Source organism: Plectropomus leopardus, chromosome 19 (genome assembly GCF_008729295.1).
Source record: "Plectropomus leopardus isolate mb chromosome 19, YSFRI_Pleo_2.0, whole genome shotgun sequence".
Classification (NCBI taxonomy): domain Eukaryota; kingdom Metazoa; phylum Chordata; class Actinopteri; order Perciformes; family Serranidae; genus Plectropomus; species Plectropomus leopardus.
In genome coordinates this window covers 18168163-18190006 of record NC_056481.1, presented here as the reverse complement: position 1 = coordinate 18190006, position 21844 = coordinate 18168163, and the positions used below count along the sequence as shown (strand labels likewise).

The 21844-nt window shown below is 38.9% G+C and overlaps 1 protein-coding gene across 5 annotated transcripts in view; it reads right to left on the bottom strand.

Annotated features, from left to right (window-relative positions):
* mpp2b (membrane palmitoylated protein 2b) overlaps positions 1–21844 on the bottom strand; it is a 58066-nt gene that overhangs the window by 17437 nt on the left and 18785 nt on the right. For 4 of the 5 annotated variants that reach the window (XM_042507697.1, XM_042507693.1, XM_042507695.1 and 1 more), the window contains 2 exons: positions 10160–10260; positions 138–290 (listed from right to left, as the gene is read on the bottom strand). In XM_042507697.1, coding sequence (XP_042363631.1) covers positions 138–290; positions 10160–10260 — 254 coding nt within the window. Of the gene's footprint in view, positions 1–137; positions 291–10159; positions 10261–10358; positions 10396–21844 lie in introns of those variants that run through there. The other variant, XM_042507698.1, reaches the window with a different exon arrangement.

The window sequence follows — 21844 nt, the reverse complement described above, 5'->3', positions numbered from 1 at the left end:
TACTGTAGCTCCAAATCAACCTAATCCATGCTAGCACAACATGCATCATTAAGCGAGGACATTGCTTTGAAAAGTAATCAAAGGTTTAGCCTGAGTGTCTGTCAATTAAAGCTACACTTTGCCGTGAGATGCAAGACCTGGAAGTGAGGCTCCTTCAGGATGCGGACCAGCTCGTCGGCCGCCTGGCTCCTGTTTGTGATTGGGTTGAGCTCCTTGAGGATGTCCTGGACCAGCTCCACGTTGTTCTCCCTCACAGCTTCCAGTTTGGGTTCCTCAAACTGCTCATGAGCCTGGGATTTAAGGAATACAAAACAGATGTTACTTGGGGTTATTTCGGCCCATCATAAGGGCCAGGATTATCTGATTCACTGATAGCCTCGCCTTTACCAGTCTTTGAAAGAAATCTATAAAATCTAGTTCCATTAGCTCACCCTCTCAGTGCAGTTAATGCACCTCACAGAGGTGTAATAAAATGTTTTCTGACTTCTGCAGCACTGTTTGTTTGGATTCAGTAACATAGAAAAGGGCACGATAACAAACGAGAAAAAAACCTGAAACCAACTCCTGCTGCGAGCAACACACGGCCTGCACTCATAAATCCTCAATGAAAGACACAAAAACCAAGAAAACTAAAGCGCGAACTTGAGTCAAATCTTGAGCACTGTAGGTTTCTTCAGTGTGTTGCTGTGAAACATGAATATTTCAGGGAACATTAATTTTTTACCTTTTTCTCATCTGCTGCCACTGGGTCAGTGGTTATTGGACAAGATTTCCACACCTCTGGTGCAGGGTCACAGATTAAAAAATGACTTTATATTTTCCCATCTGGTGCATTTTGATTCATGGGCCTGAAATTTGGTCTTGATATTTCTGGAATTGCACACAGGGTTCCTAAAGCCTAAAGTTAAATTTAACTTTTAAAGACTTTTCAGTGCCACTAAGTCTAAAATTTGAAACCAGTTTTAATTTTAACTTTCCTGGTTTAAGCCATGCCATAAAATCTTAGTTAAATAGCCAATTTTCATTGAATCTGCAGTTTCCCATGTTGGTCAGGAAACAGTGACAGCTAACTAGCTCTGCTCTGAGCATCCTGGCCAAAACCAACATTTAAGCATTGTGGTTCCACAATCCTAATCTGCATAACATTAATGCTAGAGGCATTTGGCAAATATATTTTAAATAAAATATACATTACCCATTATGTTGAGATTTTACAATGTAACTAGGGCTGCACCTATCTATTAGTTTAGCAATCAACTATTCTGTAAATGAATGAATCAAGTAATCAGATAGTAAATAAGCATGTTGTACCACAATAATAATAGACTGTCTGAAAAATAAAAAACGCTTTGATGCTGTAAATGTTCAATGATTTTCAATTTCAGCACACAATGCAACATATAAAAAACAACAATAAAAATCCTACATCGACTGAATTTAGACTTTTTTTAATGCTAATGAAAGCCTTATTTTTGGAATAATGAATTAAATGCCTTTTAAGTCTTTTTAGGATTTGCGGGAAACCTGTTTACAAGTTAAATGCCTTTAGAGTTCTACACATAAATATGATGATGAAAATGTATCAACTAAAAAAAACAGATGCTGTTTGAGCCCTTTAGAACTAATTACAAAACTGTTTTTCTATAATTTACAGTGCCACTACGTGCAGCTGTACACTGAGCAACATCTTGTATTAGAGCATCCACATTGTGAGGCGATCCCACAAAGGATTTGTCTGTTGGGACCGATGGCTACTCTGGCAGCCACATTGTTTGTTTGCTGAGGAAGAGAGGAAGAATCCCTGCCGAGAGACAGGATATGGTGCGCAGATACACACAAACAGATACACAGATATTCACAAATGCCTGCGTGCACACAGCCACACATATCATCATATGCACTTTAGTACACACATTCGGCACACACAAGGAAATAAGCACAGCACACATACCCCCACAGGCAGAGCTATTTGCACGTAACACACAGTGATTCAGCGGTGCAGCAGAAGGACTTTGCTCATTTGGTGTTTTTGGCAGAATTCTTTGTAACCTGATGGAGCGAGCTGTTGGCGTCTGGCACCCGGACAACATGCCAACATGGACACGATGCTATACGATTACACTGTTTTTAGAGCCATGGACAAAATGTCTGAGTCATATGTCTGTTCTGACACCAATTTAAATGAGTTGGTTATATTTGAATAGATAAAATGACTATTTATGTCAAAAAATGACTAAGATAAGTATGTTTTGATACTCTCTTATTATATTGTGGATGTTTTTAAATAATTGACACCAATTATTTGACAATTACTCTGTCAAGCACTAAAATTTGTGGCTTTTCAAAATTCCAAATTCATTGTTATCAGAAGACACTACTAATCGTCCTCCTCCCCACCTAGAGATCTCAGCTATAAAGGCTAATGAGCACTGCCATTCTCAGGCAAGAAGGAAATGACAAAGCAGTGCGTTATAATTGTGTTCTGCATCTCCATGAGATATTTCTGATGGGTCTCTGGTTTTATTAGCCAGTTCTCTCTTCTCCAATGTGAAAAATGGAACACAAGTCGCCACTTTAGCTCGTAAACTATGCAGGAATTATCTGCTACTGTTTGGTAACAGCACTGCAGCACCAATATGGAGATAATCAAATATCAAAATATTTTTAACCAAATACATTGACATTGATATTGCAACCATAATGTAGAGTTGACTATTGAGGCGTTAATAAAATATTAACTCAGTAACATTTTGACAGACAGTCATCAATAATGTGGATATAATGACAAAGTGGGTAAAAACAAAGAGTTGAACAAAACAGTCTCGTAGGTTCAGAAAATTACATCACTATACTGTAATGTAGTCTTTAAAAAGACAAAACTTAAAATGTCCGAAATCTAAGATGATAACCAGTCTCATATCATATTATCGATGTAATGGCAATATATTGCCCAGTTCTATGGTATCATCAGCGAAAAAGAAAGCCAACCCCAGTTTTGTCTATTTGCCGTTTCATCACGCTATATGTGTTTTTTCTGCTCTTTGTTTACGATCTGACACCTGGTTGCTACCTTTTTACAAAGACCCAACCTCCGCTGTGCACTGTGCCCAGGAGTGTCCTGCAAACAACAAAATAAGAAGAAAATAGCATAATACAGGCAGAGAGCAACATCTCTGCCAATAAATACACTGCCACGCACTTCAAGTGGGTCATAAGTGATGATTGAGAGGGATTTTAAGACAGACAGTAAACATGGAAGAAACTCTGGGGAGGCACAAAAACTTGAACAAGTCTTGGTTCTCTTGGACTGTGGAGAGGACGAGAATCTGGGGAGTTGTGGAGTGGAAAAGAGTCCCTTTTGAATTTGGCGTGCATCTGATTCACCACCTGGCCCTTATTTTAGTGAGGAATCTTATTTTTGCAAACAGTGCATCTCTCATTATCTCAGTCAACTTCCACTAAAATAGCGTAGCTAACCAACAGAGGCGAGTTGAAGTGACAAAATCCAAAATATAAAGTTTGTACATGTATATTGATTCCAATTTTACAGGAATACTGTCAACATTTGACACCTTTTGTCTTGTGTTTCCAGGTTGTGTTTTTGAGGATTCGTAACAAATTATAAGTTAGTCAGATTTTTGACATGTCTTATTTCTTTGGCACAATAGTTTGCACTGGGAGCAAGATGGGAAATAATCTCGAAAGTAAAGCTGTATTGTTACAAACAGTGATTCTGAAAAAATCTTTTAGTCTGTGACTAAAAACTCACACCGTCTTAAGACGTGACAGGGTGTAAGACTTTAGTCTTTTTAAAGTCTTCCAGTGTATGGTGGGCATCACTTACGACCAGTACCTTATGATGACTTCTGTTAGAAGACTTAAAATAGATCTTGCTGTGTAAATGACATCACTGAGTCAGGTTACTAAGTGTATGACTCTTCTGTGCTTACTGTTATACTACATTTTTAATATGAGCCATTATCCTGTAATTAGCTTATGGCCACGGTCGATATTATACAGGCAAGTTACAAAGGCAAGCTTTGATGCCACATTAAGTACTGATGTAATGGACAGTTTCTCACTGTGGCTTTGACTGAGCTGTATCATTCAGCAGCATTCAGCATTCAGGGCATTAGGATTTCCTTTTCAAGCAGACTGTTACTCCATGGTGAGAGCTAAGGGCTAAGTTAATAATTGAAGCACCCAGTAAGGCAAGTTTTAAAGGACTACTAGAGAAACACATTAACAATAACCGCAACTTAAAGTAAACTGAACCACAAAGTTGGAATGCAATTAGATATATTATTTTTAGTTTATCCACTTGATCTTTGTGTTAAATATGTTCTTATTGAGATTTTCATGTGATTTATAAATCTGTGATTTTATATGAGTTACATGTCTAATCCAATGTAATATGCTGTGACATTTACGTCACTCGACTTTTATTTGTCTTGAACACATTCGAGATGAGACCCTTTTTTTTTTTTATCTGTGTATATGTCTGTACCCAGGAAGAGTAGCTGCTGCCTTAGCGGCAGCTAATGGGCATCCAAATAAAGAATGACGTGCTACATTAGATAAGGTGAGCTACAGCACGTGAAGACAAGCTTTTATGCATGATTTCTGTTTCCGTGCTTTCAGTTAAATATCAACAGCTGGCTGCAAATGGGGTAATAGTTGTCAGGATTTGACCGCTTGTCACATAAATTGTTTTGCACTAGCTGTTTTGTATAGCACCAGAATGTATAGTTTGGGAGGACACATGGCATTATTTAACAAAGACACTGGAGAGTCATTTACAGCCTAAACAGGGAGATGTGATGGCTTGGAAGTTAGGTGAGAAAGCACAGGGTACGTAATTAAATCTGTAAAAGCAGCTCATTTAGCTGTCCTTAATGCTGCAGTAGTCCTGATTGCTCTGTTAGATACAGAGCCAAGCATTGAGTCAGTGCCACAGTCATTACTAAGAATAATAATCAAGCATTATGGAAGCTATTTTGCATGATGATAGCTCCTGTTGTCAATATCTGCTCGTTGTGGGCCTAATCATCATTCACATTCATTATGGAATTGCAGGTTTGTGCTGATTGCATCATTCTGTAGTGCAATCATCACAATTCAATGATGTCACTGCGCCATATGCACACAAGCATGGACCCCTGGCCTGTCCCTCAGGACATTAAGTGATAGTTTGCTTTAGCGTTTATCGATCCACCATGGGGTCATCTTGGAAATCCTTTTCACATCCTTAAGCAAGTCTTGCATCAGCAGATTAATCTTTTAGGGGAATGCTCATCAATACACCAAGAACCCTCCGTGACATACAATACTAACACCAGTGTCGTGCTCTGAGACGCCAGCATGCACACATACAGGAAATCAATCAGTCTTTAGTGAAAAGAAACCAAAAACAAAGAGACAGAGAGAGAAGTAGGGATAGAGGGGAGCAGAAGAGGCTGTGCTTTCAGCAATACAGGATGCTTTTGATGCAGTTCTCCCCACTGCTCCTGGTTGATAGTCCATCTCCAAATTTCCTGAACAGAACTGCCTCTGAATTACTGAATGGGAGAGTGCACAGCACACAACCTCTCGGCTCTGCCTGCGTCTGAGAAGTAGCCTCACAGACCTAATTCATCTCTCTGGACAGAGAGACCTCATGGCCACAAACAGCTTCCACCTCAGCGCAACTCAGCGAACACAGACTGTGCAAAGTTAGAGAGATAAATGTGGTAATCCATACTAATGACTGTTGACAGCAAAAAGGAAAGGCAGAGAATGAAATTTGGAACACGCTGTGAACTGAATCTCTACGTTTTTTCTTCCATACTTTTGTAGTGCACAACAGTGTACTTTTTCCTCCTCTTCCTGTTTCTTTTGAAAAAAGTCCACACTTTTTCAAAAGTTATATGAAACTGTGCTGTTGGCAAAAAGTAAGAGGTGAAGACTTTGACACAAAAGAGAGATGTAAACTCTGAAAAGTCTGTATAACACTGCTAAGCTCTTTCACTCTTCTCCCTTCACTTCAAAAGGCCGTACTCCATAACAACCGCATCTCTCTCCTCAGAGTGAATATGGAGAAAAAGATGGGATTGGTTTCTCAAGGAGAACTAAGAAAGTTCATTTAAATACATGGTTCTGTGTAGAGAGTGCAGCGTTTGGGGGAAATCAGCTGGAGTGTCACCAATTCTTCACTGAAAGAAAAAAAGCATGTACCATGCTTGGTTTATCTTAGGTATTCAACATAAGTGAACATCAGGTCAGGCTGTTCTAATAAACTATTCTTAAATGTCTCCACCAAAAAGTAATCCATCAGAGGCACCCAGAAGCTCACCTGGTAGAGCGGGTGCCCCATGTACAAAGGCTTAGTCTTTACCTCAGCAGCAATCAATTCATCTTGAAACTGTGGCCCTTTGCTGCACGCAAGCCCCAAAAAATTATCTTAAAAAAAAACAAAAAAAAAAAAACAGAACTGGCATATAACCCATGTTAAAATAAACCAGTAATTCCTGCATTACCCACATAATCAGAAGGCTGCAATCACATAATGCACTGACAGGAGTAAGAAAAGAAGTAGTATTAAGACCGTAAGTCCACATATAAAGGCAGGTCGGGGGGCAAATGGGTCACAATACACAGGACTTTCCCCAGGAGACTAATGAAACTAATATCGGTTTCCTACCAACATGGATCCTGCTCCATTATGGTGTCTGCAACTAATTTTGAAGCATTTGGAGCATTTTTTAAAATGAAATCCCTCCAGATCCAGAAAAGTTACTTCTTAGCTGGAACCAAAAAAAGTGCAAACTGTGACGATGTCAGTGAGCATGTTATACTGCATGTCATACCTTACTCACTGATCATGACACAAAATGTTGGTAAAATAGCAGGTGGATGTCACTGCTCAAAAGAAGAAAGGTTGGGGGATATAGTTTTTTGAATCAGGAAATGGATGATTTACTGTCAGTTATAAAACTACTAATCTCTTTTTTGAGCCATTCATGTCTGTGCTGAAGGTTAAGTGGAACTGGCAGCAAAAGAATCTGATTAACAAGCCGGTCTACCTTATGATAGAATTTCAAGCATTTCAGGTCAAAGTCCAGAGGTTGTGATGAGACTTGTAACAAACAGCTGATTGTACTGCCTTAAATCAGCTCCATAGAGGAATAATTAGATTTACAAAAGTATTACATATCGCAAACATTTCTGTTGTGCTTCATTCGTCGTTTGCAGAATAGCTTTATTTAACTATGAAATATGTCAAACTTTGTCTTTTTTCCCCAAATATCTAAAACTTTAATAATCAAAGAGAGACAGAGGGTGAGTAAATATTGCTTGAAAGGTCTGAGAAGTGCGAATATATTTTTTTAAAAGGTTCACCGTTCACCTGTGTTTACTGTTTTGGGGAGAAAGTTTTTGAGGTAAAACAATAAAAGCCAAATTGTCAGCCATGCCTTAATGTTCTTGGAATAACTTCACTGATTTGCTTCTATCTGGGATAAGCTTTAATCCAACGTCTGGGCAACTGCCCAAGAGAAATCTGCACAAATGAAACATGGATTTGAAAAAGTATCTTGTTCGTTCTTACAGATATACATGTTGTGGAACAAGGAACACTGCATTTATATTGAACAAATCTACATAGTATGGCAACCCTTTTAATCCCTCTTCAGTGCTGTAATAGTGTGCATGTTGTGTGTATTTAAGTATTACTGTGTATAACCACAAAGTGCAGCTGGTTCTATATATTCTCCACTGCCACTACACAGGGTGATGCACAACTACTTTAAGTACACACCACATAGGCACTGATTAAAATTTGTGGTTCCCATTTTCATATTGCTTTTATCGTTTTTAAATTAACATTTCACAAAAAATCTTATGGATAATGTGCAAGTAAGGCATTTTCAATTCTGTATTGTTATAAACCAAATGAAGATATTCAACTTAAGCATTCAAACAGGGTGTTTTTGGAATACATGAATAAGTGTAAAACTTAATGGCTGCCATTCATTCTGGGATTCTCCATTGATCACTGGGGCTGCTGCTCCACCCGCACTTGTCAACCTGTCAAACATATCAAGGGTAACTGTGCTGCTCACTGACTGCGATTTCAATCTTTTGCTCTGATTGGCAACAGAAATGTTGTATTGCCTTGTTAAAATGACTGACAGCTTGGAGACAGAGGAAATGTTAATATTCTCTTATAAAGAAAGACGTCTTCTCTGTGTTGTACAGCCAAATGTTATGTGGTAAACACATGCCAAAAATACATTTAATACAATTACAAGTATTTCTGTATCAAAATGAAAAGCCTTTCCAATGATTACACTGACCATACCTCTAAAAAGCAGGATATTCTATGTCATTCAATACACCGATCCAACCTGTGTCATCACAGAAAGAATGCGAGTTCATCAAACTATGAGAACCAGCAGCAGTTACATAAGCCGAAGTGTGTGTATAGTTATATGTGTATATAGTTTGGGTTTAAATTTCCATGTTATCACCAACAGCATCAGCAGCTTTCTCTGCTGTGCATGTTATTAAAATTATGTCTGTCCTCATCTACCTTCTCTGTAACTAGGAGGGATTAGGGGGACACTGATCTTTAATGGCAACCATCCTTTGTCCCCACTAAGTTTGAACTTGAAAATCAAAACCCTCATGCCACTTGATAGCTTCTATCAACTGGCAATCTTTGAGACTGAAAAATAAAGCCAATGCAGAACTGCCAAAACTGCAGTCCGCCTAATGGCCTCTTGAGGCTCCAAGAGTAAGTCAATCCCCACAGACACCCATGCTAAAATGCCCAACTTTACTGCAGAAATAAACAAGTTTAAGGTCCAGTATGAAAAGTGGTTTTTAGTTAATTTCCCCGTTAACAACAATTGTATAGGGATGAAGTTTTCTATGACTCACCCATTTCAATTTTAATTTCTACCATAGCAACTGTGTTGGTTGGGAAACGTAACCATGGTGTAACACTAGATTCAGAGAGCAGATGTGCACGTAGATGCTGCTATCTCAGAGTGTTTTCAGTTCATAAACATTAGCATCACATATTAACTTCTTTCAGTAAGTATGTACTGTTTTAATAGTTTTCAAGCCTGTTTTTCGCTAGCTTAGCATTATCAAAATCAACTGTGGCTGTAAATACACCATGCTTACTAAGCTAGCAGCTACTGTTAGGGTTATCTCCGACCTCTCGTCCTAATATGGTCAATTTTTGCTCAAAAAAAAAAAAAATGTTGACGGCAAAATGCCAAATGCGTGTCCACAAAGCAATTTTTGATGTCACTGTGGCTAAATCCATTCCATATATAGCTAATAGCTTCTTTCCCACAATCCTGTTTCAGACACATCAAACCACTGATAAATGTTATTAAATGACTCAAAGCCTTTGAAATCAGCATTGCCAGGTAAAAATGGTGGCAAAGACAGGACAAAGCAGCAAAAAGGGGAATCCTTGTTTGACTCTACATTTGGCTTTCAATCAGAATTTTGTTGCTTGTGCAGACTGATACTGAGTGACAAAAAAAATCTCTTTAATTTGCATTTTTAACTTACGAGAAAACAATGAAGCAAGACCATTAACATGGTAATGTGATTGCACTTGATGAATTTAAGCTGTCTTTTTAGGATAATTATTGCAAGCTAGAATTTGAATTTTAAATGTAATAATGGGTGTGAATTTAAAGTTTCCGTTTTGAAATATCATTTTAATAAAGCTTTTCATAACACATGCAAATCACTGTGACAACATAAGGATTTGTTATCCATTTCGTGTCAGTGTTAATGCAGGAAAGGGCATATGTGCATGATGATGCTGAAATCAAATTTTAATATTAATGTTGCAAAAGGCAAAATGCAAGACTGCATTGCCATTTTACAAAATGCATTTAAATTGTAAATTTGCATACATAAAATATCTTTAAGCTGATGTTTTAGCTGATACACCAACTGGCTTCCAACTTAATATAACCAGCCTGTGGCAGGGACGTAGTTTGTGATTTAGCTACACTGAGGGCCTGTCTTACTGACTCATCCATTAGTCTGTCCATACCTGGACACAGTCCAAGTAAAAGCTCTGAATGTCCTACTGCGCGGCACACACATTGACACATTTCCTCAAACATTTACAGTATAAAGTTGCACTCACCACTGGGCTTTCCATGATGCCTTTAAGGAAGATGAGGTCCAGGTCATTGGCAGTTGTGGAGCTTGTGCTGTCACTCAGTGTGTCCAGGGCCTGATGCATGGCTAAAAACACACATAGAGCAAAAAAGAATAGAAAAAAAGAGTTTATTTACACTCCACTATTCTACAGTTACCCGGGGGAAATAGACTGAATAGATTACCTCAATGAAAAAGAGAAAGGGAGCACAGTTACAGTAGTTCACACTACGCAGCTGAAGAAGAGGAGGCTGTAGGCAAAGTGAGTGGGAGTAAGGAGGGAGAGGGGATGGGAGCTTCCTCACATCCCTTCCCAAGCAATTTCACCTCTGTCAGTCACCCCCTTCTTATGTCTGTCAGAAGCGACAGTATCTTTCTCCCGCAACTCCCAACTTCCTCCCTCCTACACACATTTTCATACACAAACGGCAGCTTAACAACAAGGTTGCTGAGAAAATAAAGTTTTTTTTACCACTATCTATATGGGTTTTTTTTTCAGTTTATTTCAGTTTGTATGCCTGCACCTACAAACGACAGCACATTGTTTCATAGGCTGGATGAGACTAGATTTTAATAAGGCACAAATCAATGGTCCATATTTAAAATCTTTTTAAAAATCTTTTTTTCTGGTTCATAAAGCAGCCGTGATGATAGCCCATAAAGGAAATACATGCACACGCACACAGCTTTATCTCAAAGATGTAAAGTAACGCTTCTAAAGCACAGACATCAATCAATAAGGCGGCCGATCAATCAGATGATCCAAGGTGACATCAACAATTCGCTGAAGGTCAGGAAAGGTTTGGTCTTAGCTTCAAAGCGTTTCCAGTGACTTGAAATATGGTGCATTAAGGAACCAAACACGCTGACATCACCTACCAGCAGGCGTTAATCACAGCAGACGTGACTGTCACAAGAGTGGGCATTTTTATTCACAGGGAACATTTGTCTGCTGTAATTAATTCAACAGATACTGAGGTCTTTGTTCCCGAAGCTAAATATACAACACTGGCTTTTAATTTTCACACAGCAGGCAGGATGGTGATCCACCACAGATTCTACATGTCCCACTTCATAGGTCTCATGTCCTTATAAGGGCATAACATTAAGCGGTGAATGGACCAATAAGAGGGCTGCGAATTAGCTTTGCGTAAGAGGATGGTGTCCAAATTGCTAATATTATAATATATTTGCTATGGGATTAATCTGCAAATGCACTGGTTCAAAAATGAGACCAAACTTTCTATGGATGTTAGTTTTTGCGCCAAAAAGAAAGTCAAAATTTGGCCTGCAATACACTAGGAAAGGCTTGTCGTTTTAAGTTGAGGCCACTTGCTGAAAATCTGCGGCCTCCCCCAGCCAGTTAAGAGTAAGGAGTCAGCAATTAGTGACGGTATAAAACAGTTAGTAAACAGATTATTCAACAAGTGTGAATCACTGCAACCACAAGAGGCCCTTGAGCATACTGTCATACATGTACATACTAAATGTTAGGCTGACTGGTCCAGTAGTTTGCAAGATAAGCTGCAGACAGATGGATGCGCATGCACGTCCACACGCACACACAACGCGTACGAACGCATGATCCCCTGTATGTTTTAACAACATGGGCTGTGAGTTTCAGCAGCAGTCATGCTTAACAAAACAGCATAAAATGTGTGTGCTCCTTTGTGCAGTTCAGATCTGTCAAGACACTGGCAACTGATTTATGTTTCTATTGCTCAGCAGAGCACAGTGGGAGATTTTTGTTAAGATGCTTAAAGAGGAATGATGAGGTAATAGATATTTTGAGAGTGAGCAGAGAACTATTTTTGGTCTTCTTCTGGGGTGTTTTGGAAGTATTTTTACATGCACATTTACTGTATATTCAAACAGCCACAAAGACATAAAACTAGCCTCATGTTTGCTTTCAAACAGGAAAAAGATTAAAAGACTGAAAGGCATAAAAAGCACAAGGGTCAGAGGAAAGCGACCTTGATGCTTACACAGTCCATCCGCCCTCTCTCTGAATAACTTGATAAGTAAATTAAATAAATAATTACACAAGTCTTCCGCAGTGAAGTCTTGTTTTTCCTCTATTTTCCCTCGAACACCGGCCCTGCTCCAGCAGGAGAGTTGCCAGATTTGCGCCTGGCAGAGAATATCAGACCAGCAGGCTCGGCTTACAGGTCCTGCATAATTCTCTTTAATCACCGCAACTGTATGCCGCCGTTGTTGCCACATCGGCACTTTTCCCGATGTTAGCTCGTCTCTGCTTCACCCAGACATTTGTGGTGTTAGTTTTCCATTCTATTTCTCATTGTTTCGCTACTTTGATAACTCTGTGTCACATGCTGCCTTAATACAATTATATGTCACTAATCATCATTTCCTCTCTATTTCCCCTCCAGCCCCAATCACAGAGCAATCACGATAAAATTGACATCTGATCATCTCCGGTGCATCAAAGATGTTTACCAAAAACATCAGGAATGGTCTTGACTTTGCATTTACATATTCTGTGATATCGTCTTTGTTTGGAAGTCACAGGGGACTCACAGGAAGGTGTGTAAAGGACTAGAGAATAATAGCTTTTTTCCAGTGCTGAGTATGCCTGGGGTCGTTCTATTATTCATAGAGATCATTAAAAATCCAACTTGTCCTCCTTCTTGGGTCTCTGTTTTTCTCCCCTCTACATATATAGATTGCTTCCTTTATTTTCACTGGCAAGCATCAAAGCAAAGACAACAGAGGGTTGGTCGTGTAGGTCAAAAGTTCAGACAGGCCAAAGTCTGAATGTCAGACTAAGATACAGCATTTATTTCCTACTTTTCCAACTGCAACTTTCTTTTGAAAACAACTTTCACTTTACTATTCAGGTGGAGTATTTCATCTTGTATACTGCTGCTGTCAAAGCCATCCTCCCTTGCATAAACCTGCATAAAATTCCTAAAACTGCACAGCCAGGACCAAGCTGTTTTTTTTAAATCACTAACTGTATTGATTATTCTTCTGCTCGTGTCTCATATCAGCTTTAAAGTTGCATGTAGACATTTGTGTAATAATATACTTAGGATTTTTTTTCATCCTCTTTGCAGGTGAGAGCTCAGGCGAAAGTCATTTTTCGCTCTGGTGAATCTAAATTCCCCTTACTACACACACTGTAACTAGATACTATTAGAGAACGCCATTTAGCATGTGAGGGCTTAAGAGCACAAAAAGGGACCCAGGTGTGCAGACAGGCTGAGCCAGCTACATGTACATCATGTGCTCTTCAAGGGAAATGTCAAATTTAAAGCTCTTTGCTTGGGAAGGCCTTGTTTTTACAGTATTTAATTACCATGCTTGCTCAAGTTTTTAAGGGGGAAACTCCAGTAAGAGGAGTCCCAGTAGAGCAGATAAATAATAATGAATCAAAAGCTCCCATAAGACTGAGATAGTGTATACAAATATTAATCAGAGAGAGACGAAAATTGGCATTTACGAAAGCCAACAAAATGTAGTAACGATTCATTGAGTTTTAACAGCTTCAGAAAAAAAAAAATTAAGGTCACTTACAAATTCACAATAATAACACACTGTGGTGGCCTCCCGCATCACCTCTCAACAGAGGTCATCAGAATAAGAGCTTCCTTGCCATGGTGATGGCAGAGGACATGTAAACACAAGCAACCCTGAATAAAAGGTGCTTTTGTCTCTTAAAGTCCAATCGTAACGTGGCTTCACCTCCACCGAGAGTTACAATTAAACTCAATGTCATGGAGGCAGCCAAACAATCTGGGCTGTTATTGTTTGTGGTTAGAGCACAGCAGGGGAACATGAACCTCTTAGCCAGCACTTAATGAAGGTTGCTCTGTTGCTATGGAGCGCAGGTTAGGGAAACACAGAGAGGATGGAGAGCGGAGCCGAAGGGGGGAAGAGAAGATGAGGTTGTGTTGGCGTTTCTCCACGCTGAATCCTCATGGGGACGCAAACACAGAGGAGTACAGTATGCGGCTGACTACTTTAAGTGTCTGGCAATCAAAGCAGTCTGCTGAAATTCACTGAGATAAATAAACGCAAATGCAAATACAAATACAGTAAAGGCTCTACCCCGATGAATTATGGTAAGTGAAAGAAGAATAATAACATATTAACAAGTAATGGGCAGACAAGCACAGTAGGTGTTTTTATTTGGTTTCCACCAACTCCAGAGGGACTCTTTAGCTGCTACTTTCTAACTGTGTCTGTCTGTTTGCTGCTGAGCAGGTAGTGCACTGTGTTTTTAGAGCTTTTTCACCAACAACAGCTCCCTGCTGCAGTCAAAAACAACACTATGGAGATAAAGGGGATCTCGATCAGAGGAGAAGAACATAAGACTTGTATGTTCGCAGATGATGTTCTGCTTTTTATTACAAGCCCTGACTCAAGTATTCCTAAATTGATGTCCCTGTTAAAAGTCTACGATTCATACTCTGGATATAAGCTAAATATTCAAAAAACTCAAACCCTCACATTTAATTATACACCCCATCCAGATACAAAAAAGGAATATAATTTTAAATGGGACTCTCCCACAATAAAATATTTAGGAATTAACCTCACAAAAGACTTGTCAAAACTTTTTGAAAACAACTACAGCCTCCTTAATAAAGAGATAAAATCTGACATCTCTCGATGGATTCTCCTCCCACTAGATATGAGTAATAGAATAGAAATAATCAAAATGAACGTGTTGCCACGGTTTCTTTATCTCTTTCAGTCATTGCCTCTGGAAGTACCCCAAAAACAGTTTGATGAGTGGAATGGGTGGATTTCAAGGTTCATCTGGAACAGTAGAAGACCCAGGATACAGTTTAAGATACTACAGCTGAAAAAAGAGGGGAGGGAGAGCTTTACCATGCCTACAGGATTACTATTATGCCGCACAATTGAAACCCTTAGTATACTGGTGTGCCCCAAACTACGAATCTAAATGGAAATTCTTGGAAACTACACAGATAGATACTCCAATACAATCAAAAATAGGAAATAAAAGCCAAGCTGAAAGACATTATAAGAGCTTGAATCAATGGACTCAGTTCACTCTTAAGCTGTGGTTCAAGGTATTGAGGAAGTTACAAATAGAGAAACAGGCAAGGGTCTTGAATTGGGTAGCGTTTGATCCAGAATTTGAACCTGCTAGGTTGGATGGGGTCTTCAAACAGTGGGTTGGGAGAGGTCTCACTTCTTTCTGTTCACTCACCTCAAACAGTGAATTTCAAAGTTTAAAGACAATTTCAGACACATTTGGATTGGTAAAGCAGGACTTCCATAGATACCTGCAAGTCAGAGACTATTATATTAAAAAATTACAAATCAAAGAGGAAAACAAACACAACATGATGTCTCAAAAATATATGGAAGTATACAAGCCTCTAGAAATCACTCTACGATACCCATCAAACAAAAATGGGAGAGGGAGTCAGAAACACAAATTTCAGAGGAGACTTGGATGGAGATATGTGAGACTCAAGCAACCACTGCAAACTGGAGATCGCTGAGAGAGTTCGGCTGGAAGAATGTAGTGAGATTCTTTATCACTCCTAGAATAACTGCACTGCAAACGGGAACACAGAGCCGGGGCTTCTGTTGGAGAAAATGTGGAACCTTTATGGCTAATCATTTCCATGTCTTTTGGGCCTGCCCAAAAATCCAGTCATACTGGGGGGAGGTGGCTAATGAGATAAACAAAATAATGGGAGTGGAGTTAGACTACTCTTTTGTTACCTTATATCTAGGTAAAATACCTGAAACACTCCTACATAAGGCTAAATACTTATTGAAGATACTTTTGGCAAGTAGTAGGAAAGCTATAACCCGGAAATGGTTGCAAGTTGACCCTCCAACATTGGCCCAGTGGCGTGGGATCGTGAAAGAGATCTACTGTATGGAGAGACTTACTTTTAAGACTTGAGTTGGAGAAATGTACTGTCCGCTGGGAAAAATGGATTATGTATGCACTCTGTTTAGAATAGTACGACGTGATGTATGTAAAAATGTATTGAGATGTAAATGTAACACCCACAGGAAATTATGAGCACCTAGTAATGACGAAAACGCTTAATCTGTAAATCTAAATGTATTCTTTCTGTGCATGTTTGTCCCTCATGAGGTTATTATTAGTTGATGTAGCTGGTGCGTATCCCACACGAAAAATAATGCAACAGCTGTTTCTACGTGCCTCCCTTTGCAGATATCATAAATTAGAGTGATTAACTCCCCAAAGCACTTTTCTTCAGTTGAAAAGCAATTAGGGGTAAGCCATATCATATACCTTATCATAATACAGATACAACTTTTTAATATGATAATAAAACTATATCATGATAGTGGCAAATTTCCAACTTGTTGACATAATGTTGTCATTCCATGATGCATGGCAACAACAAGCATAGCTGAGAGCGTATTTGCTACCAGTTACTGTTGTTTATTAACTTATGAAATGAGAAATGTTTTTTATATAGATTTTACAGAATATTTGAAAGCAAACTATTACATTTATGCTGAAATTTTGTTGCAACTGTATGTTCATGAAATGAATAATAAAATATTTTTAAATATTTTTTCTGTATTTTGTCATATCTTCAAGAATATTGTTATTGCAAAAATACATTGAAATATTATGACATTATTTTAGGGCCATATTGCCCACCCCTAAAATCAATATATATTGGTATTTTGTTGTTGACTGATTCAGGTCCTGCTCTTGACATTCAAGTGTAAAATATCTAAAATTAGTGACTGCCTGGTAAAGGTTGAAATCTGGCTATTGCAATTGTATTTTGCTTTTGGCTTAACTTGGTAGCAGGAACCTGCTTTTATCACATACCAAGCCCACTGCAAGCGCCCTATCACCACCCTCTCACCAACCAACTACTTTGTGTGTGTGCAGGGGGCAGGGAGGTGCTGTGGATTGAGAGGCAGCACGATTAGGTGACTGCACATTTCTTAGCCCCCCTTCTAGCCATGCCCATTAGACTTTTTTCACATCCCAGGAAGGAGGAAACCAAGCCAAAAGTGGGGGGTTTAGTTACTCTTTAAAAAATTATTTTATGTTCTGCTAGTGTTACATTCTTTTGTTAGTGCTCTTTGATTTAGAGACAGTAGCTATATGTTATGTTGTTGGACTATTATGTGGAGTTGTCGGACTGTACGAATGTACTGCTACCAACACCACTAGCCTGCATATGAGAGATTTAAGGAACATTGAGAAACTGCAACATCTGCAGAAAGTCTGCGTGTGAGGTCTTTTGGGGACATGAGTAATTTGTAGCTTTAGAAAATAACCTGGGTCACACTTAAGTTACTTACACCTCGGCGGAACAAATTCTTCTTCTTCTCTACTCCATGTACTAAATAAATTCAATTTCTCAGTAAGGTTGGAAAAAATACTTATTTACTTGTTTTATCTCCATCAAACACTTCACATCACCCACCAGCAGTAGCATGATTGGTCTAATGTGTGCTCTGACAGTTGTAGGCTTCCTACCTCTTGAGCAAAAATGAATGCCATGGCCCTTTTTCTCTGTTTTCTCTGGTCATGTAAAACAATTTAAAAAGCATTTGCATCCTTTTGAGGCATAGACAGCCCTGATTTAAAAAAAGACATATTTTCAGCAGTGAAATGCTTCTTTAATATTAAAATGCTTTGCAACGTGCAGAAAATAATAAGTGTTCTGCTTCAGATAGGCCTCATAACCCCTTCCCATGTAGCCGACTTTATGTTCTCTGCATGTTTGGCTTGTTTTCATACTTAGATTAAAATGTATTTTAGATCTAAGACAATAATGCAATTCAAATACTGCAATGCTTTGATTTCTTTTTACTGCTGCTCATGATTCTTAAATCATAAAAACTCTAACCACCTCCTTGATTTATTCTATTTTGGATATTTCTGAGGTCCTGATTAGAAGGCTCCTCAATGCACCGTGAGGGACAATACATTCAGAAGTATCTAATATGTATCATCGTGTTCTTACTACAAAACATAATTCAGTCTGGGAAATGGACTTAACATTCATTGTAAAGCCAGAATTACACTGAGAAGAACATTGGAAGTCAGTCGCAGCAAAGACCTGGTGGTGATTAATCAGGGCATTTTCAATGGGTAAGGTCAATGTTAAGCTTTTCAGTTTGCAGACTGACTGCGCTGTAATAACACCTGCTTTGTCCTGTGAAAACACCGGCAGATTTCTGAGCAGCCGCCTGCTTAAAAAAAACTCATTGATATTCTCATTGTTTCCTGGAAACCCTTGGAAGTTACTGCAGTCTTATTTCTCTGTCACTCCATTAAAATGACAGAAAGAGCATGTTGCGGATGACACAAACTATTTCAAATTGCCAAAAGTCACCTCTATGTAATAAAATACTCTCAGGCCTTGACAGACATTATTAAATACTTTAAGGTTGCTATTAGATTTTGCTCTGCTCCCTGCTCTCCAGCACAATATAATTACTATCAATCCCTCAGGTAGCGAAAGATGAATGTCTAAGACGGTGCTGGAGCATTATATTGGACTGGAGTACATTCCATTGTGCATACCAGAGTAAATGAATCATTTATGACTCAAGTATAATGATTAATTTGTCCTTATGGTATGTGCTCGAATCATTCCGTGCTGTCCTCGCAGGGTGCACTCAGTCTGAGATATTTTCTTTGGAGCAAACTGAATACAACTATTACAGCTAAAACATGAATATTGCTCCGATGTATGAGTGCTAAACTCTGGATAATAAAGTCAACATCCTCCTCATTGAGCGTCATTAAAACACAAGCTCATCATGACAGGTTCAGAGAACATTGTGTTAAGCATGTGTGGGCACATCCATTGTGTAATGTACTTGTGCGATCAATTCATGTGAGGCTTGCCTTCAAATAAATAGCTCTTCTCATCTAATTAGCATAATTAAAAACAGCAAAAGAATTGCAATATTTTAATATTCTCCTCCACAAATAAAGATGCATACATTTAATATGCAGTTGCTAAGCTAGGATTTAAGGCTCTTGATGACAACTTTCAGCATGGGGAAGTCAAAGCCCTATTTGAACAGAATTATTACCTGGGGACCTCATGCGCACAGGAAAACAAAGTCTGAATTATATTCGATTTTTTCCGACATTTTCCAGCAAACTTCCCATTTTTTCTTGCATGTGTGTGTGCCCTTCACTATCATTCTGTGTCCCATCTCTAAATTCGGAGGTTTTTGCAGGTTAGTGAATTCAATGCAGGCAGAACTCTTCATGAGTTAATTTTTTCCTCGGCAGCAGTCTGAGGAGTTTTAGTCGTGAGGTGGATTATTGATCTGCTGATCCGGTCAGAGCTGATCAGATCACATCGATAGATGAGAGGAGCAGCTGCTACAGAGACTGTGAATGCAAATTTGATTGTGGCAGGCAACCACAAATAAATAAATTTGTGGGAAACTCTGCAGAAATGTGCCACTGCACTAGCGGAGATGTAAGGCGTTAACTTTCTTTCTTTTTTTTTCTTTTTTTTAATTGTGTGTTAACAAAATAAATCCTGGCACACACTACCATAAATCATCCAGCTGATCATCTTTTGAGACCTCCCTAACCTGATGAACTGAGGATTCTCTTACTGTTAATGTGTCATTATGTTGGGTTGCAAAATGAGCATCCTGCACTGAAAACGCTGTCAAAACTCTCATTCATAACTGCCAACACAAACGAGAACAAAAAAACTAAATAAGACCCAAAATCACAGATTGCACAGGACTTAAATCACACGACCTGTGTGTTGGGCATAATATGGCGGTTGATTTGCAGTGAAATTTTTGCTTGACAAATTATGGATATGGCAGAAGATTAATTAATCACTGACAACCTCCATGATTATTACAAATTAAAATTACAAGAGGTCCTCAGGTAATAACACTGGTAGTCTAAGAATAGGGCTTAAGTCAATATTATGCATGGGAATGTTAAGTGTCCTTCACACCGCAGGAGTTTTCACTTGTGGCTGATTTGTTCTCTGCTCAGGTGGAGGTTGGTTGGAGCTGTGCTGGGAATAACGTGAGGTCAACAAACTATCTGTGCTAATCATAATGCACTAAAATAATTGTTGCAGAATGAGATGAACAGGAGAGCTTGATCAAAACTATTACTACGACTTAGGAGTGTGAAGGCAGAGTTAGGTTTTTGGAGCAGATTGTTAACAAGTTACAGATACAAACTAATCATATAAATTCCTTTAAAGTACATGCATTTATTGACAGCTCTGTTGTTCTTTTCATCAAGTGGGAGATTTTGTCATCAAAAATTCTCTATATTAAGAGCTTGAAATTACAACTGGGATGCTGAAATTAATGTTTTTTCTTTCCAGTTGTGAACACTGCACAAGTGCGATTAAGGTCATTTTCCGCTCTTATAGGTTCAATAAAGCTAACTAAAAAGGAGTGTGAGCATGAGAGGCAATCAACTGCATTGTGTTCACGCCCACTCAGTTCTCAGATGACATCTAATCAGCCAAAAAGACTAAAATCATCTGTACAATGGATGTTCAGGGCCTTAAACTCACAGAAACCAGAGAGCCTGCACACTGTCGATCATTTGGCAACATCTGCAGGGAAAACACTGCACCCCTGAACTCCTCTCTCTTGGGTGGCCAATCAGCAGGACGATGGGCTTTAAAGCTGCCATTTAAGTCATCCCATTGCCATGGTGATGCTTGTTCCCAACAGGCATAATATGGGTGGCAGGCTTGATTGCCTTATTAGCTGGCTGAAGGTCACCGCTGGAGACAACACTTATGATATTTGTTGACATTTTGCAAATGGACAGCAGCTCCCATTACACCTCATCCCATGGCCACAGAGAGTTTGGGCCAGGGATCAAGTTTTTTGGGGTAAAACTAAGGCTGGGCAATATATCAATATTATATTTGTATTGTGATATGACGAGATGTCGTCTTAGATTTTGGATATTGTAATATTTTAAGTGTTGTCTTTTCCTGGATTTAAAGTCCCCGCATAACGAAAAATGTATTTGCCCCATCTTACTCCTTTATCCCTCTGTTAATCAATCATTTATCTCGTTATGTGGCAAATATATGAATCTTATCTGAGTATTTTTATATTGAAAAAATCCCTGCCTTTCGTCTGTCTGTTTAATGGTTTTAAATGTTTGATGACTCATCCTACACTCAGGGGCGTTTTCCACAGTTCATGCAATCAAATAAGACTTTGGAAGACTAGCTAGCCACACCGGTCATTAAACTGCACTTCACAGCTTGTGGGTTGGTGTAGCTTGCTAACAGAGCAATATGAAGAGAGATAGGTAGAGATGTGTGTTTGGATATCAGTGGGCAAAACCATTGCTTCCAATTCCAAAACAATCACTACGTTTACATGCATAAAATATTCTGGTTTTTGCCTGTATTCCGCAAAAGACAATATTCCTACCAACTAATATACGTGGCTAATGAAAATGGATATTCCACTTATATTCCTGTTTACAAGAAGCTGTGCATACACCGATTAACATGCCCTTTATCACGTCAATATATGTGGAACAGCTAGAGACACTTGTCATTTTGCTTGCCCATCAAAATAGGATTTTTGTCAGTTTTCCAATGGTGATGGGCTTGTTATACTGTGCAAAGACAGCCATTATTCCTTCCATCAACCACCTTCTTGCAAAGGTCAGCACTGT